The sequence below is a fragment of the Phacochoerus africanus genome, chromosome 1, assembly GCF_016906955.1.
Source record: "Phacochoerus africanus isolate WHEZ1 chromosome 1, ROS_Pafr_v1, whole genome shotgun sequence".
Taxonomy (NCBI): Eukaryota; Metazoa; Chordata; class Mammalia; order Artiodactyla; family Suidae; genus Phacochoerus; species Phacochoerus africanus.
The window spans coordinates 58850595-58870741 of record NC_062544.1 but is presented as its reverse complement, the minus strand read 5'-3'; the positions used below and the strand labels follow the sequence as shown (position 1 = coordinate 58870741).

At 39.9% G+C, this 20147-nt stretch overlaps 1 protein-coding gene across 2 annotated transcripts in view; it reads left to right on the top strand.

The window, feature by feature from the left end:
• SPEF2 (sperm flagellar 2) overlaps positions 1-20147 on the top strand; it is a 174072-nt gene that overhangs the window by 112393 nt on the left and 41532 nt on the right. For both annotated transcript variants that reach the window (XM_047767236.1, XM_047767225.1), the window contains exons 25-28: positions 4716-4867; positions 8603-8783; positions 15796-15943; positions 17839-17964. In XM_047767236.1, coding sequence (XP_047623192.1) covers positions 4716-4867; positions 8603-8783; positions 15796-15943; positions 17839-17964 — 607 coding nt within the window. The remainder of the gene's footprint in view (positions 1-4715; positions 4868-8602; positions 8784-15795; positions 15944-17838; positions 17965-20147) is intronic.

Here is a 20147-nt window from a genome sequence, read left to right as displayed (position 1 = left end):
AACATCCTCAATATCAGTTTGGACAAGCAGAGATTGACCGCTGGAACAGGTGTGTCAAAAACCTTATGGTAGAAATCACTGAAATCCAATAGTGAAGGCAAAGGGATTAGAGAGTTTTCGTGAATCGTTCTCATTAGTCCAGGCAATATGGGCCTCTTTTGGAAACCATATAACTCTACACCCCATAGTACTGATATTTCAGGCCCTCACCCTGAGAAACAGAACCCACATGTACAACCAACTAGGAAAAAAGAGGATAAAGAAAGGGCTGCAAACAAAGGCTAATATTTATGAAGTTCTTAATATTAAGTTCTTACTCTGTACTCGTCAGGCACTGTTCTAAGGACTCTTCATGTACAACACATTAAACCTCCCAACAACCCTAGGCTGTAAATTCTATCAAATCCTCATTTGGGAGATGAGGAAACAGGTAAACACAGATGCAGTGGTTTACCCAGGGCCACACGCTAGTAAGTGGGAGAGCTGGGATTTGGACCAAGGAAGTTTAACCCCTGATCTGGGTTAGACTTAGACAAAACCCTAAGCTTTCTTTTCTTTTTTATTTTTTAAAGTTTTATTGAAGTATAGTTGATTTACAAGTTTGTGATAATTTCTGCTGTACAACAAAGTGATCCAGCTATACATGTACATATATCCATTCTCTTTCAGCTTCTTTTCCCACATAGATTATCACAAGATATTGGGTAGAGTTCTCTGTGCTATTCAGCAGGTCCCCATTGGCCAATTATTCCATATATCTCAGTGTGTATATGCCAATCCCAAACTCCAAGTCCAACCCTTCACCCCCCACCTGTACCCTTTGGTAACCATTAGTTTTTCAAAGTCTATGAGTCTGTTTCTGTTTTGCAGATAAGTTCATTTGTATCCTTTTTTTTGGATTCAACATTTAAGTGATAGCATATTATGTTTGTCTTTCACTGTCTAACTTCACTTAGTATGATCATTTCTAGGTCCATCCATATTGCTGTAAATGGCATTATTTCATTCTTTTTTATGGCTGAGTAGTACTTCATTGTATATACATATCACATCTTCTTTATCCATTCATCTGTCAATGACATTTAGGTCGCTTGCATGTCTTGGCTGTTGTAAATAGTGCTACAATGAACACTGAGGTGCATGTATCTTTTCAAATTATGGTTTTCTCAGGATAGATGCCCAGGAGTGGGATTTCTGGATCATATGGTAGTTCTATTTTTAATTTTTTTGGGGGGGAACCTCCATACTGTTTTCCATAGGGGTTGCACCAATTTACATTCCCACTGGCAGTGTAAGAGTGTTCTCTTTTCTCCACACCCTCTCTAGTATTTGTTTGTGGATTTTTTCATGATGGCCATTCTGACTGGTGTAAGGTGGTACCTCAGAATAGTTTTGATTTGCATTTCTCTAATAATTAGTGATGTTGAGCATCTTTTCATGTGTTTTTCAGCTATCTGTTGTCTTCTTTAGAGACGATGACCTGAGTTTTCTTTTCATTGTTCACTTAGGTAAAGGCTAGCCATATAGAGCAGAAAAAGTCTTGTTCTGTACTGATTGACAGGATCCTATAAAAAAAAATCAAAGCTGTAAAGTACAGGAGAGTAGTAGATTTCAGTTTAATAAAGGGTTTGTGCCTAAATAAGTGGTCCCAAAGGGGGTTCCATGGAACATCAGTCCTACAAGATGTTTCATAAAACAAAGACTTGCAATCAAAAGACTTTGTAAAACGCTACTCCCCTTCTCTCACCCTGGGAGACCAACAAGTGTATTGATATATTAAGACATTAAGATGCTCTGCAATAAAGAAACTCTTTCAGTGTGTTAACCCAGCATTTCTGAAACTATTTGACTTTGCAAAGTTTTTGTCTGTTTTATCCTCAGCGTGGTGCTCATTAACAGCCTACAGGACAAAGTTTCTACAAAATAAATTTCGTAAAATGCTATGCTAGATGATTTCTAAGATTTCTTTCAAAAGTGAGAATCTGTGATAAGAGAAACAGTAAGAAAGCATTATTTACTTGTTATAAATGTGAGCGGAATCTTGATCAGTTCTGCTTATATGAGAGCACTGGATATATAGTGGCATCTTATTCATAGTTAGCTATACAATGAATCAAATTAGGTCCCCCCAAATAAATTAAAATTTTACATAAAATCATATAACAGGGTTAGCCTAAGGTATAGATACCAGTACTGTCTCAAATACCAATTGTATAAAATAGGTTGTAATAAACTTAATTATAATTAAAGAGTTCAGTTCTTTAAGTCAAGATAATTTTCTGACTTCTAAATATCTTTACCAAATAATGCAATGCTATGACTTGATGACTAATAACTTTTTATAGCCTCACAAACCTTCTCTTCAATTCCCCAAAGTTATTTATCAATACCCAATTTGTACAAATTGGGTTTATATTTGCATGCTACATATTGTGAATGTGGTATTGTGCAGACTCTCTTGAGTATAGTTTGCAAGAATCATTTTCTCTCTACTGTTTTATCAAATCTAAACATGAAGTTGTAAATATGTATTATCAAGCTACATGATTAGTTCATATATGAATATTTAAGAGCTAGTTTGGTGTGTCTGCAGGGAGAGAGAAAAATGTTTCATTTTCCTAATCATTTCAAAATGCTAGTTTGAAAAGTTACCTAAACATATATCTGTGTTTAAAAGCCAAATGCTTAAAACATGTTCTATAATTTAAGACAATATATGATTGGTAATTTTATTTATAACACAGATTCAGATTAACCAAATGAATATTTTCCTGTTTCAGTCTTTTAGGTAGAAAAGTTTAGCTAGAGAATAGCCTTGCGGGAGCAATTTGGCGTACCCTTTTCCATATCAAAAACAAACCTATTGAGAAGTTCTCTTGTGGTGCAGCAGGTTAAGGAGTAGATGTTGTCACTTCAGTGGCTTGGGTCATTGCTGTGGTGCCGGTTTGATCCCTGGCCCAGAAATTTCCACATGCTATAAACAACCCCTCCCCCAAAAAAGACAGAAAGCTCCAAATTTATTGAAACTGCCCTTGTCTTCTGTCATAGACTACCATGCACAGCAGACATTTATTTATTCCAAACTGAAAATATTATCAGTTTAAGACTATTCTTAATGTTTTATTAAGTAAATGGCAACATTAATTGTTTGATGAATATAGGGGTCTCTTCATAAATATCCTGGGTTATGTTCAGCACAGGGCTTTGAACACCAGCTCAGTTTTGTTCTTTTTAGAAAAGATGCTTTCTATAACTAACTGTCCTGGGATAGATCTGCATAAAAGCTTTCATCTTTAAAGCCTCAGATACTGGTTTAAGTAGCCCCACTAACTTAGGCAAAGGATGGAGGTCATGTTTACTCCACCGGAGAGAACCACAGTTATGGCAACTGACCTGACACCTATTGGGAGAGCAGGTCACAGGGTCTCACTGTGCACGCATGTCATTGTTACTGCAAATGGAAGCAACCTGGCTGGTAGGGAGTCACTTACGAATAACTGATGCTCCTCTGTGCTTCTCTGTTTCCCTCAAGATGCCTACTGCAAAGCCAGCAAAGGGGTTTCGCTGTGAGCATGGAGGAGTGATCTCCCTTCTTTTCAATGCTGAGCAAGAATAGAAACTGTGAAAAGAGAGCTTTTTATTTTCACTCTACCTCACCATTTGTTATTACATTACACAACTACATTACATAATCCCATAGGACCAAAACCTAGTCTTATTTTGTATTGCATTTTTTTGTCTCTGTATTATGTATTTGTATGTATAATATTTTTTGTATCTCCCAAATCAACCAATGTGTTGTCTATGACAGAAGACACTCAAATGTTTGTTATTGTATTGGTTGATTGAGTATAGGACAGGAAAATTCCTAATGTCAAAATAATGAATAAGACAGTTCCTGTTGTGGCTCAGTGGTAATGAATCTTTCTAGTATCCATGAGGACGTGAGTTCAGTCCCTGGCCTCACTCAGTGGGTTAAGAATCCATGTTGCCGTGAGCTATGGTATAGGTCACAGATGCGGCTCAGATCCTGTATTGCTGTGGCTGTGGTATAAATTGGCAGCTGCACCTCCAATTAGACTCTTAGGCTGGGAGCTTCCAAATGCCCCAAGTTTGGCCCTAAAAAGCAAAATAATAATAATAATAAAGAATAAGATACACCACTTCAGACATCATGTAATCTTCTGCCACAATATAAAGAGGCATGGAGGGGAGTTCCCGTGGTGGCACAGTGAAAATGAATCCAACTAGAAACCGTGAGGTTGTGGGTTCGATCCCTGGCCTCACTCAGTGGGTTAAGGATCTGGTGTTGCTGGGAGCTGTCGTGTAGGTTGCAGATGCAGCTCAGATCTGGTGTTGCTGTGGCTCTGGCATAGGCCGGCAGCAACCATTAGACCCCTAGCCTGGGATTCTACATATGCTGAGGGTACAGCCCTAAAAAGACAAAAGACACAAGAAAAAAAAAAAGGCATTGAATGTCATCTTTTTATTAAGTGGAATCATGCTCAATAAGGACAGAAAATGTAAACTTTCCAATTTTCTTTAGTTTTTATGAAATTTTAGACATATACTTGAAGCCAATTCTCTTTCTTAATTTCCAGAAAACTGACTTCAACCTAAATGTTTTAAAATAGTACTTACAGAGCTTATATGGAAAACATGTACAGATCAGCTTGTTCTTTTTTGGGTATTAACATTCCCATTTGCTATTAAAGGCAGAACTGAACCGTTTCCAGGACACAAAGAGACTCCTTCAAGATTATTACAGGGGAATGGAATGTAAAATCCCGACAGATGACACTAAGAGATTTACTCGCGTCCCATTGGTCCAACTGGATAATAAAGATACTCTGGAATTCCAGCTTAGGTAAGGCAGGCTATCATGTTGCACTGTAATTGGTCTGAACTTAAAGTTTTATGATTTTAAATTGAATACCACTAATAAAAACCACACTCCTGTATCTGCTAATCCAAAATCCACAAAAAGCTCTAAAAACTAAAACTTTTTTTCTAATTTTGACTTAAGACAATTGATATGCATTATTTATCCCACTTATAGTGAATATTAACTCATTTTTTCTGCAGGAGATATAGTATGTTTTGTTATGGAGTTCTTCCAATAGACTGCAGGGGATCTCGGGGAGTATACACATATAGATTCTGAATTCTGAACACTTTTGACCACAAGAGTTTCTGACAAGGGATCATGACCCTCCATCACTTTTATGAAAGATCCCAAGCTGTTCTGTGTGTGTGTGTGTGTGTATGACTTATATAAACGAAAATAGAAGGCATTATGAATCTTCTTTTACAGGTCAGGAAATTGAGAAACCATAAAGACTCAGTCATATATGTTTATGACTTTGTGAAACTGAAACTTATTAATGGTCCAACATTAGATTCCCGCCAGCAAGAAAATAAACTTGGTGGTAAGGGTGGAAGAAAATTATATTTTTAGCCAAACACTCCTGTGCAAGACAAAAGTTTGTAAATAATTTTTAAATTTTTGTATTGAAGTATAGTTGATTTACAATGTCGCACCAATTTCTTCTGTACAGGAAAGTGACCCAGAATGTGTGTATATATATATATATGTATACATATATAAATACATTCCCTTTCTTATATTATCTTCCATCATGTTCTATCACAGGTGATGGGATATAGTTCCCTTATAAAGTAGGACCTCATTGCTTATCCATTCTAAATGTAATTGTTTGCATCTATTAACCCCAAACTACCAGTAAATCATTTCTTTTATAAACCCAATGGGTAGGGCAGGGGAGGGGTAAAACTCCAAACCTTGAGAAGCAATGACTAGATAGAAAATTATCTTTAAGAAATAGGGGGCAGGGGGAAGTGATGGTCACTCTTGTGATATGGTTCCCAAGGATAAAACCTTTAAAGAGAGCAAAGAGTAAGAATTTTTAAAATAAAGTAATAAAATCTCAAATCCTTAAAAATTAAATGGACTAATTAAAAATAAATTAATAAAATAGAACCAAGAATTAAAGTAATATTTTTAGTGACCAGTAAGCAGGTCATGAGAAAATGAGAAACCACAGATGTAAAGAGGGGGAAGAAAGAAAGATGTTAGATTTAAAATATTAATATACAGGCACTGAACCTTAAATTTAAATCTCCAAGGAGATGAGTTACATATTATAGACTGAAAGTAGTGTACATACTTTATTTTAGTAGTTTGCTCAGTCAATGCAGCTAGCAGGAATTGCACAAATTAAATGTAAATAGGTGTTAGAGTCAGATAGATTCAGTTTCAATCCTCAGTCTATTATTTACTAGTTATATGTAAGTAATCTAAAATAGTGTATTTGTTTGGAAAAGTCACCCCAACTCTCTTAAGCTTTCCTTCCCTTATCTCTAAAGTAGGGTTGAGAAGATTACAGAAATGAAATCCTTCAAACATATAGCTCCCCATCTGGGAGCCAGAAAGCTTGAGACTTAGTCCCAATAATTCTTAATAAGTGGTGACTATTGTATTATTGCATCATGTGACAACACACTGTCCTTACATACACTGTTTTAATTGCATCACATTTTCTTGTTTTGCTTGTTTTACATTCCCTTATTCCCAAAAAAAAAAAAAAAAAAAGGAATGAACACAGTAGGATTCCACAGTGATCTGAGGCCCATTTCTCTCTAGGCTTCTTCCAGCTGGTCCCGTCATGTCCCTGTCTGGACCATGTATAAGCAAGAAAACACAAGAAGGAAAGTCTGTACTCTCTTCTTGATACAAATACAAGAGAAATGTTTAACTCAGCAAACTGCTGAAAGAGAACTTTGGAATTAAACACAATACAAAATTCCCAAAGCATATGAACCATCAGAGCCATCAAAAGAGGCCAAGTTTCAATGTCTATAGCAGGAGTACATTCTGTTCTTAGCACAAAATCGCAAGTTGGGGATAACGGGAAGGCTATTCATGTTGGGTAGTGGAATGAAACAGGCAAAAGAACAGCCAGTTCTTATTTTCTGCAAAACAGTTCTGCACCAATCTCAACCTCGAATCACTGCAAACTCTCCTGGAACTCTCAGCCAATCGATGCATCAGCCAACCAACCAATCAACCAATCTCTTTAACATGTATAGGGAGGCGAGTACAGTGTTAAGCATTTTCACATAGCTTATCTATTTTATTCTTCCAACAACTCAATAATGATAATAATGATGGGATTCACTAATAATCAGTAATTTGTAATAATGATAGTACTACAACTATTATTATTATACTTGTATTATTCTAGGAGGAATGGAGACTCAGAAAGTCAGGTGCCATACCCGAGTTCATACCTACCCATAGAGAGATAGCTAGACCAGAATTTTCCCTAGTAAATGAATTCTAAACCCAGATTCCTTTTCTAAATGATACACCACCACTGCTGACATCCAAAGCAAGGTATTAGGAAATGCCTGCTGTCCCATGTTAAACATCTAGAGATGATCACACAGCCTTTACCTTAACCTATTAAGCACATGAATCTCAAGTATCTCAGTGACTGAGACTGAGCATTACTTACTTATTAAAATGCCAACTGTCCTTGTGGGCAGACGGATCCTGAGTAGTAAACCCTCAACACATTGCCTTAATAGGCACCGTGCACTGTCAGAAATCCAAGCACTGTAAGCATCAAAAAGCCAAGTTCAGAAAACCTCATCTGATGCTTCAAAACAAGGTCACACCAATTGTTTGCAGGGGTTCACAGCCAGATTACTGTGTCACCACTCTGTTCCCCAGCAACTTGAGTCTGCTAAGCCAAATGCTTGCTCCTTCTCAAGTTTCAGCAAAGGCATCTTGGAGCTCCTCTCGGCCCATTCCTTGCCCAGACTGAAAGCTCTTCCTACGTTCTGTCACTGAGCGGGATCCCGTTCCGCTCCGTGGATCTCTCCCTGCAGCTAGCTTCTGAGATCTCAGGATCCTTCAGGGATAGAACATTCCCAGGGTCAGCTCTAAAATCTCTGCAAAGGAGCAGCCATATAGTTGAGAGTAGGAGGAGAGAGAGCTTAACTCTCTGTTCCCACAGCACTTTACAAAACAGAAAACAGCCTTCATCATTCATACACGAGGCTGGGGACGCCACTGGAGCTCTCCTTGCCTCTACAGGACAGCTCCTGGCAGACCTCACATCTATCATACCCTCCTTATTAACTCTCTACTTCTGAAAGCCAAGCACTGATCATCTGAAAGAAGTGATTCCCAGTTCTATTCGGTTTGCTTTTTCATGACATGTATTTCTTGTCAGAAGTTTGTGCCCTGGATACATTTCAAAATTGCATTTCTTCACAATTACCATTGTTTGATCCCCCTCTTCACAATGACTGAGAATTAAACCTAAACATTATGTTTTATCATTGCTTGTCTCTAGTTCTCTCTTGTTCGTAAGACTTTCTAGGCCATCAAACTTTGAATACAGACCTTTCATAGTCTTGTCTCCATGTGAAGAGTTCTTCCAAGAAAACTTTGAAAGTTGCAATTAAAGCAAGACGACAAAATTCACAAAGTAACATGGTCATAAAAATAGAATCCTGTTAAATCAAATCTTTAAATTTCCCTTTTTTTTTTTTTTTTTTTCGTTTTCCCAAGGATTCCCCTAGTTCCTCGAAGGTCCATTTCTCCAGAGTCAGCTCTATCCAAACCCAAAATAAAAGCCATGCTGAAGGGCAACATTGATTACTCACTGGAAAATGTCGAGTTGAACTTTGAGGCTGATGAGAAGGTGGTGATGGACACATGGCAGCAGGCTTCCTTAGCAGTATCTCACATGGTAAGCAATGCCTGTTACTACATTTCCTTTCAATAATACCCATTCATTAAACTCCAAAGTTGGTAATATGCTATGAGTAGAAAATGTGCACAGTATTCACATCATAAATGTATACCTCCAAGAAGGTTTTGGGTTTTTGTTTTGGGTTTTTTTTGTTGTTGTTGTTTTTGTTTGTTTGTTTTTTGGAAATAGCAGGTAAAAGAGTTCACTGGGGTCAAGAAAGGAGTGAATCAATATTTGGATTATTTTCTCTGCTGGACCAGGGTTCCAAGTACAGGGCTCTGAAGGGCCAAGCAGGAAATGTCAGTCAAATGTAGGTCAAGAATAAGCAATGGGGAGAAATAGGGCTGTGGTCAAGTGAAGTAGCACCCCTATCTAGAGAGGTATCTGCTTCTCCACCCTAGCCGACTCTGCCATTTAAGAATAGGGCCCAGGGAATTCCCGTGGTGGCTCAGCAGTTAACGTCCCCGACCAGTATCCATGAGATATGGGTTCGATCCCTGGCCTCGCTCAGTGGGTTAAGGATCTGGCGTTACCATGAGCTGTGGTGCAGGTTGCAGACACAGTTCGGATCTGGCGTTGCTGTGGCTGTGGTGTAGGTCATAGGCTACAGCTCTGATTTGACTCCTAGCCTGGGAATCCATGCACCCTGAGTGAGACCCTAAAAAGACAAAAAAAAAAAAAAAGAATGGGGCCCAGTATGACCACTTACTATTTTCTGTTCCTACTTGGGTTGGTTTCCATAACTTTTATTTTCTGTTTCTAATCAAATTTATTGACATGCAGTTGCTTAAAATATCCTCTTATTTTTGTCTTAATATTTACTGTATATATTTGTTGCCCCCCTTTGCAGATTCTGATATTGAGTTTTGGTGCTTTTTGGCCTTCCTTACTTAGCTTAGCCAGAAGTTTATTCATCACATCTGTCATTTTACAGAACTAATTTTTTAAATTTTTTATTGAAGTATAATTGATTTACAATGTTGCACTAATTCTGCAGTTCAGCAAAGTGACCCAGTCATACATATATGTACATTCCCCCTCTTATCTTCATCAGGTTCTATCCCAAGAGACTGTATATAGTTCCCTGTGCTATACAGTAGGACCTCATTGCTTATCCATTCAAAAATTTTTATAGCGATTTTGATTTTTTCCATTATACCTAGTTTACAATGTTCTATCAATTTTCTACTGTACAGCAAAGTGACCCAGTCACACATTCAGGTATACATTCTTTTTTCTCACATTATCATGCTCCATCACAACTGACTAGATATAGTTCCCAGTGCTACACAGCAGGATGGCATTGCTTATCACTCATAGAACTAACTTTAAACCTCATTGATTTACTTTACTGTGGGATTTTCCCTTAATTTTTTTGGTTCCTGCTTATTTTCACTGGGTTTCTTCTGTCATTCTTCTCTAGAGCTTTGAGATGGATGATAGTTTGTGAATTTCCAGTCTTTTTTAATATATGCATTTGTTGCTATAAAGTTCCCTCTGTGACTTGCTTTAACTCCATCTCAGAAGTATTGAAATGATGTTACTTTCATTATCATCCACTTCAAAGCATTTTAGAAGTATATTTTTAATTTCTAAAATTGTATAGTGATTTTAAGCTTACTTATATTTTAATCAGAGATCACACTGTCATTGAATTATTTATTTATTTTTCCTTTTTAGGGCCGCACTCACAGTATATGGAAGTTCCCAGGCTAGGGGTCGAATCAGAGCTGCAGGTGCTGGCCTACACCACAGCCACAGCAACCAGGATCTAAGTTGTGCCTGCAATCTACATCACAGCTCATGGCAATGCCAGATCCTTAACCCACTGAGAGAGGCCAGGGATGGAACCTGCGTCCTCAAATATACTAGTTGGATTTGCTTCCGCTGCACCGCAATGGGAACTCCTCATTGAAATTTTTTGAAATTTGCTCCATGGTAAATTTTGGAAATGTTTTCTGTGTGTTCTTAAAATACATATGCATTATATCTTATATTTTAACATTATAAATATATACTGTTTTATGCATATAATCTTACTTATTATCTATCTATACCTTAAAATATATAAAAATAAATACATAAATCTTCTTTGTCCTCATGAAATTTCTCCTTGAATTGTTAAAAGAGGTATGATAAAATTACTGTGAGAGTGTATTTATTCATTTCTCTCTACAGTTTTATCAGTTTTTGCTTTTTGTATGTTTGAGGCCATGAAATTGAATATAAACAAATTTTAAATTGTTAAATCTTTCTGGTGAATTGAACATTTTCTCATTATGGGATAGTCTTTATCTATAATGCTTTTGGGGAATTATACTTTTAGATATCATTTATATATTATATATGCTTTAATCCTTTCTATATCTTTTATTTCTTGCTCTTTTTCTCCCCCTTGTAAGTTTGGAAACAACACATTCCATTACTATTCTCTTAGTAACTACCCTAGGAATTACATCATGAATTATTAAGTCATCTGAGTCTGAATATTATAGTCAATAATTCATGGTATTATTCCTAGAGTAACCATTAAGTGAATTAGTGGGTGTTACTTCCAAATTAATGTAAGAAAAAAATGAAATAATTTTAACTACTCAATCCAAAATAAGAAAAGAATAGGAAGACAGAAAAAGATTCATGTCGAGCAACACGAATAAAAGGCACAAAATAGGATGGTAGTTTTATACCCCAAAAATATCTACATTAAATTTAAAAGGACAGAATAATCCAGATAAAGGAAAAGGATTGTTTCGTTAAAGCCTATGATGCTTATAAGCATACAGAGATGATTTTCCATTATTGGCCTGAGAGGAGAATGGGGTCGTGAGATGACCTCCAGTAGCCAGCGTGGAATCCTGAACCCTTGACTTGAGCTCCAAATCTTAACTGGTACCAACTTGTCAAACCCTCTTATAAACTGACTAGATATTGCTTTCTACACATTCCAAGGGCTTTGCCAATCTCAATGCCTTGGCTGATGTCATTTTCCCTTCTTAAAATCAGCTCCTCCTTCCAATTGCTTCAATCCTACTTTCTTTAAGTCTTCAGACCTAGTTCCTACCTGCCCGAAACACTAGCCTTCCATGATGACGTGCGCTTCCAATCCTCATAGCAGTTATTGTCTCTCCCACTCTTGGCTTTTAGTATCTAGGTTACCATTTCTACTTTTTATCTCATTAGTGTTTTCCGGAATACTTAATTAGATTCTAAAATGTTTTGTATACACTGCACCTAGCGTAATGCCCACATCTAACATAATACTCGGTCCTCAGTACATTGTTGAGATGCTGCTGCTACTGTACTGGTGACAGGGATGTTCATATTAATGGTGATGGCAATGGCAATGAGGATCACTACAGGGAATTCCCTCTGTGGTGCAGTGGGTTAAGGATCTGGTGTTGCCGTCACTGCGGCATGGGTCACAGATGGATTTGATCCCTGGCCTAGCAACTTCTGTATGCTCTGGGTAGAGCTGGAAAACACACACACACACAACTACTAAGCACCAGAGAGTAGGAAACCAGATCTAGAAGTTCTAAAAAAAAAAAAAAAAAAAAAAGTGAATTACTATTCTTACTCTTACTTGAACATAAACAGAATTTACCAGTCTTATAAGTCCCATTAAAAAGTACCTGGGAAGGAAGTTCCCACTGTGGCTCAGAGATAACAAGCCCAACTAGTATCCATGAGGATGCGAGATCAATCCCTGGTCTCACTCAGTGGGTTAAGGATCTGGCATTGCTGTGAGCTGTGGTGTAGGTCGCAGATGCTGTTTGTATCCTGCATCGATGTGGCTGTGGCGTAGGCCAGCAGCTGCAGCTCTGATTCTCCCCCTAGCCTGGGAACCTCCATATGCCACAGATAGAGCCCTAAAAAGGCAAGAAAAAAAAGTCACCTGGGGAAATGAGATTTTAAATATTAGATTATTAGAAAGAAACTATCATACAGCACAAGGGACATTGGCTACATCTCTTGATTAGGCAGTGTGATTTGAGGAAAATCACTCAACCTCTCTCGAGTCTTCAATACCTTATATGTAACAAGGGAGAAATTCTACCTATCCTTCCTTCCTTGAATGGTTGAAAAGATCCAGTGAAATAGTACATATACAAGTTTTTAGAAACTAAATATAATAGATCTTTATGTTAAGAAATGTATTCAGGAGTTCCCATTGTGGCTCAGTGGCTAACGAATGCGACTAGGAACTGTGAGGTTTCGGGTTTGATCCCTGGCCTTGCTCAGTGGGTTAAGGATCCAGCATTGCTGTGAGCTGTGGTGTAGGTCACAGATTTGGCTCGGATCTGGTGTTGCTGTGGCTGTGGTGTAGGCTGGCAGCTACAGCTCCAATTAGACCCCTGGCCTGGGAACCTCCATATGCCGTGGTGCGGCCCTAGAAAAGGCAAAAAGACAAAAAAAAAAAGAAAGAAATGTATCCAGAATTATATCACTTTGCTTGTAGACTTTTAAAAACCATTTAGAAAGCATAGGAGGAAGGATTATTTAGTAATTAATATTCCTAATAGTTACATTTGAATCCTGATTTTATGTTCCTGAATTGACTTTGATGTTACATGATCTCAGCAGAACTTTAAGTTTTACACGAGACAGGCCTGATTCAGTGAATGGTTATAGGGAGAACAGGACTAGCTGAGATCAGGGCAATTGAAACGAGAGCAGTTTAACATGAGCTGTTTTCTACACAGGCCTTTTACCAAGAGCTAGCCACTTCATATATTATGTCAGTTTTTAGCAAAACTTTCTTCTAATTAGCAGGTTTGCAAAGATTTCACAGAAAACAAGTCCTGTTTAATACCCACAATGTCAAAACCTGATTTCTAGAGTTTCTTCAGCCTTACAAGCTAGGTTGCTGGGTGTACAGTGAATTATGTTAATTTTGGAAAGAGACTCAGAGACATTTGAGGGAAGTGGGCCAGAAAAGTGGAGGATAATAATTATCATCATCATCATCATCATCATCATCATCACAAGGTTGTTTACACCGGAGAAAAATCCAATTTTAAAGGAAATTGCTAACTTACTGTGCTTTCGCAGGAACAGATTAAAAAATGAATTGCTTGCAATTTAGGGGAGAATGTTAATAAGTCTGCTTTCAGCTTTACCGGGAATTTCAAAGTACAGCATATGCCATGAAATCCATTTTTATCAAAAGTGCACCTGGTAAACACACACACACACACACACACACACACACACATGCGCACGCGGGCGAAACTGGCTTGCTCTCTGAAACTTTTCTATATCCCTCCAAGATCCTGCTGATACTGAAGGAGCTGTGGGTGTATTCTGTGGCACATGATTATTTTAAAAGAACATGGGCATTTCCTAGATATCTTCTATGAGCCTAGCACAGATGCTAAAAGCTTTGCAGAAAACCAAGCAGCAGGGCTGGCTCAGCTCTCGGGAGCATGGCCTCCACTTGGAGATTGGTGATGAGACTTCATGCTCAGCTAAGTTAACCGCTGGCGACAGTGACATGCTAAGCCACGGGGTAGGAAGTGTGATAGGCTGGGGAGGGTGGGAATTGGCTGGTACATCGAAGCCCCTCACCCCCAACACACTGCAAGCTTTTTTTTGGTTTTTTAAGGAAGTTCCCAGGCTACGGGTCAAATCAGAGCTGTGGCTGCTGGCCTACACCACAGCCACAGCAACACAGGATCGAGCATCATCTGCAACCTGCACCACAGCTCACCACAACTCCGGATCCTTAACCCACTGAGCGAGGCCAGGGACCAAACCCACATCCTCATGGACACTAGTGGGATTCGTTATCACTGAGCCACAATGGGAACTCCCCTATTCACCTTTCTGTTCACCTCTATCCAACTTCCTCTTTCTCCTCCAGACCCCTCATCTAGTTCTCCCCAGAAATAACCTCAGACTTGGACACAGTAAATGCTCTAATAAATAAATAACTGACTATGGACCTCCAATTCCTCACCAGTTGCCTGATTGAGATTTTAAGTTTTCAACTATATGTAGCTACTCCCCCCATGGTGTGTTGTGTGTTTTCTTTCTTCCTTTGGAGAGTCTTATCTCAGCCCTCCTTTCTCAGATTTATACCCCTACACACCCTTCACCTCTTGCAGCAGGGGGAGGGGAAGCTGGACTTATTTCAGCAGGTCCAGCCTTTCTAACTGTAGGCCCAGCTGGAGCCCTAAGACTAGGTATTCCTGCTGCCTGTAGCACAGAGGCAGCCTCACAGGCCAGAAGGAGGGATCCCAGCAGCATGTCCCCCACCCCTGACCCCCATTCATCAGCTATTGTGTAGTGACCACACAGCTAATCTCTCCTACCAGGAAACCTTTGAGAGTGAAAGGATGGGGTTGCTGAGATGGGGAGAAACTGAAAGTCCCCCAAGGAGAGGAAGTTAAGAACCAGTAATGCATTTAGCTTGTGGGACAGGTCATCCTCCTAAACACGGCACCTTCCTGGGGGGGATGTTAGAATAAAAGGGAAGCCCAGGATTCAAGTGTCTGTGAGCCCAATTAATACAGGGCATGTACTCCCCAAACTTGGTTGGAAGGCATGAAACATTCTTACCAATTTTATGTATAAAGCACAGGCAGACATAAAATGCACAGGCAGGTACACCTCTGCAGTATTAATGTTTCCTGACGCAGAATGTGATTAGGAGAAACTGACTTAAAAACAACCAATAAAGAAAAAAAAGAAAAAAAAAAGATTGAGAAACACTGATGTGGTGGAATGCCCCAGACTGAAGGCCAAGAGATAATAGGAAATTGGAAAAATAGTATTAAATTCATAGTGTCTGAGAGTAAAAGGAAATGCCTTGGGGACATCATGTCTTGGGACAGAGACGGGTTTCCATTTAAGCAAAACATCAAAGTGTGTTCCGTAAAGATTGAGTACGTAGCATGATTGTTCACAGTGGAATGAGGTTTCAGTAGAATTGGTTGATGCTAAATCCGAATGGTTATCATCTTTCATAAATGTTGCACTAACTGAAATATTGCTCTTATACAACCAGGTGGCTGCTGAAATTCATCAGAGGCTCATGGAAGAAGAAAAGGAAAACCAGCCTGCAGACACAAAAGAAAAACCTCCTCAGACGGCTGCAAATAAAAAAGTGAAAAAGGAGCCACCCAAGAAAAAAAGAGAGGACAAAAAAGGAAAAGGTATTCATGTCTTTGATATCCAGAACGCTGGTTGCCTAAACCTCTCCTTGGTAGAAAGCAAGCACTTAACCAGGCACAAAAGCCTCTGAGCTACTAGAACGCTGCTCATTAGGCTATACTTAGAGACGCTGGCTTCTGTGAGCCACATTGTTAGCTGGCAAATCATACTGCATACCAGTCCCTTCGAATTTGTTTATCCAAATAGCCAGGTGTATCCAGGATAAATTAAACCAAAAGACAGTTTTACACATATATAAAAAAAAAATCTCTAAAATGATACTATGTCATCTGAACAGTGTGTGCAAGGGGGCCTGACATCAGCTGCAGTGTAGCCAGGGGAAGGTTAAAAGCTAATTCTATGTAGGTGAGTTTCAGGTTTAAGTCAAGGTTTAAATTCAGGTTTCAGGTTTAATTCAAACAAGGCTTTATCTCCTGGAGGCTTCCTGCCTGAAACTCTGCCTCGGAGGCAGCCAGGAACATCTAGAGGAAAGAAACCTTAGGTTGGGGGAGACCTCCAAAGAACCCTAGGGGTGAGCTCTACCGCAAACATTACCCTCCCTCTGAATGTTTCTGCTCATAGCTGTGACCTGAAGCCAGTGAGGAAGAGATGCAAGCATATGAGCAAAAGTCACTCCATGAATCAATTGCTCATGATGTGTTTATTAGCTACACTCACCATGAAAATGGGTGTCGACCCACCGTGGTGAACTTCAAAAAAACCCTGTGGTCCCTGCCCTGACAGAGCTGGAGTCTAACAACAGAGACAGACAAGGGACCGATCATTATTCTTTAGCACGGGAGGTACAGATCCCTGGAGAGCACGGTCACCATCTAAGGAGGGGAGGAAATTCTTCCCAGATGCAGTCCACGCCAGCAGCCAGAGTAGGGTTCAGACAAAGCCCTGAGGATGCGTGTGGGAGCAGTGGTGGCTCCTAAAGCAGAGGAAAGAGTAGCACCACAATAAAAAAAAAACAAAAAAAAACAGGTGAATTTGGTCCATCTCAGATGGTAAACATAAAGGAAATAAACAGCATTGGAAGGTAATGCTTCCATTTACTTTAATGAAATAATCGACTGGGTCCCATCTCTTAATTTTACAAATGTTAAAGCAGAAACCCAGAGAGGTTAACAGCTCTCTCCTCGGTAACTTACTCTTGCCTCCACAATTGCAGTGAACACATGTTCTTATAAGTTCTTTGTTTATATAAAGTTTGTATCTTCTTCCCAAAATTTGCATCCCTAGAGATCAGACCTTTGAGAAAGATGTTTCAAACTAAGTAGAATCGTGTAAGCTGGGCCTGCAAAAGAATCACACCGCTATTTCCTATGGGCAAATTCTCAGACAAACACTGACAAACTCTTATTTTCCAATTCTCTTATGTAATCAGTAAGCACTTGTAGTTAAGTACTAGTTAAAAGTTAATGAAGTAGATGAGAAATGCTTGACCATCAGCTGCATTTGCGCCATATCTGAGGTTGTTCTCTGGCCTTTCCTAGATGAGGACCTGGGAAACACTGGGTCAGTGCAGGTATCCCTTTGGAGCAGTGCTTCTCCAGGTGGCTAACGGAATGCTGGGGATCGCTCATTCCTGTCCCCAGATTCTGAGTTGCACCCTCATGTCACCGTGCCCGCATTAGCTACCCGCCTCATTTTTCCATGATGCTATACGAATGGGGTGTTTTTATAGTGTGCCCAGCCAGATACCGCCTGGAGAATTCTCAAGGAAAGATTACCAATATTTCTTCACTCACACTGTCTGGACCAGGGTCTCTTCTTTCCAAGTCGCTACACATGTAGAGCTCTGCACACTCCACTTTGTACTCGTTTTATCCAAGTCTCCCTGTGCATACCTGTACGTTGGCGCGTAACTCAACACATTTCCTTGCCCTTTCAGGTAAATCCCCGCCTATGGCAGAATCTGCTCCTGTAATAACAGTAGAGGAGATTGCCGAAATGGAAATAAAAAACGAACTGAGGCTCAGAATAAAGGAAGAACATCTCGCTGCCCTGAAATTTGAAGGTAGCAATTGGAAAGGACTAGGATGATACTTTTCTTTCTTTTTTTTTTTTTTTGGTCTTTTTAGGGCCACACCGGCAGCATGTAGAGGTTCTTAGGCTAGGGGTCCAATTGGAGCTGTAGCCACCGGCCTACGCCACAGCCACAGCAACGTGGGATCCAAGCAGCATCTGCAATCTACACCGCAACTCACAGCAATGTAGGATCCTTAATCCATTGAGCAAGGCCAGGGATCGAATCTATGTCCTCATGGATGCTAGTTGGATTTGCTAACCACTGAGCCATGAAGGGAACTCCAGATGATATTTTTTGGTAGAAAAGAGACCAGGAGGCAAACAGCCCATAACTGGCTCAAACTGTGTCTACGAGGACACAAAGCCAACCAACTAAAAGGTATAACACTCAGTTGGCTATTTTCATATGACCATATAAAGACTAGATCTGGCTGTTGTATGATTGGCTGCTGGGATCGCAAAAAGGGAATTTGAGAAGAGTCTCAGAGAGCACCAGCAGTCATTCGAATCTCAGAGAATAGAAACAAAAGGAATATTTTAGAGTTGGTATGATTTTACAGGCTGAAAGAAGGCTTGGGGCTGCCTAAGGAGCTGGTTCTCTATTATAATAATTTAGGCCTCTCATCAGGAAAATAAGTCCTGACTAATGGCTCACAAATCCTGAAAGTGACTGTGGAAGAGCCAGTCATGGATCAACAGTGTTCAAGGACTTCTTTCTCTATAGAGAGCAAAAATTTTACAAGACATAGTCTCCTTCTGGCTCTTCCTGCTGTCTTATAATACAATTCAAAATGGAATTTGAAAAGATAAAAAAACTGAGACAAAGTATCCTAATTGGAAAGAAACCGTGGTCCATATGCTAGAGGACAAAACCAGAAAACGGCAGCTTTGGGTAAACTCGAACCCATGAACTACTCAATGACAATTAACCACTGAGGATACTATCCATCCCTTGAGTCTCCCCTTTTGCCCCCTCTCTCCATCCTCCTACCACCTGCTTTCATAATCCCAAGAGCAAAATCTGAAGGATGTTGAACACAGGAAGTCAGACTTCCCCATTTTTTAAAAGTACTCAAAAGCCTCAAGTTTTAGTAAGATCCTCTATGCACACATTTATTTGCTGCTGAAAATTGAAACAGCACATCAAAAATTTGTATAACAATTCAATATGCTGCTCTAATACTTCCCTAGCCAAACTACCAACATTTTCTTTCTGTTCCTTCCACACAAGCTACTTTGTTTCAAATTCTTGATACTGGGTTTCATCTTACGGACTTACTTGTCCCCATTGCCCCTTGCCACATCTGCTTTCAGTAGCCAAGCCTACTTCACTCTTCAGTTCATTCTGTACATGGTTCCTAGTGTAGCTAACTTCATTTGTTCACACAGTAAATGTTTACTGAGTTTCCACTATGTGTCAGGTCCTATAGTAGCTGAAATAAATATACTCATAAATACACAAACCAAAACACGCAGACAAAACTAAAACCCAATCTAGAGGAAGAGAAATACAAACAAGCACTTATGCTATGTTGTGACATTGGATGTGGGCAGACAGGACAAAGGGAACATAGAAAGAGTCAAGAAAGGCTTTCTAGGAGTTCCTGTCGTGGCGCAGTGGTTAACGAATCCAACTAGGAACCATGCGGTTGCGGGTTCGGTCCCTGCCCTTGCTCAGTGGGTTAACGATCAGGTGTTGCCGTGAGCTGTGGTATAGGTTGCAGACGCAGCTCGGATCCCGCGTTGCTGTGGCTCTGGCGTAGTCCGGGGGCTACAGCTCTGATTCGACCCCTAGCCTGGGAACCTCCATATGCCATGGGAGCGGCCCAAAGAAATAGCAAAAAGACAAAAAAAAGGGGGGGCTTTCTAGCAGGTGAATTCATGCTCGAGCTGAACTGGAAGGACGTGGGGAATGGGGCAGGGATGGGAGAAGAACTCGGTGACCATCAAGGAGCCGGTCTGGAGTCGGAGGCACATCCTGGGAAGGGGTGAGTGATTAGGCAGGCTGAGGGTGACAGAGGCCCTGCCAAGAAAGTTGCATTCCCCCTCTTACGGCTTCTGGGAGCTAGCAAAGACTTCTGAGCAGAAAGCAACTGTGAGCACACGTGCAGGTGAGACAGGTTACTCTAGGGTGGGTGGAGGTGGATTTGGATTTGAGGTGGGGAAGGGAAC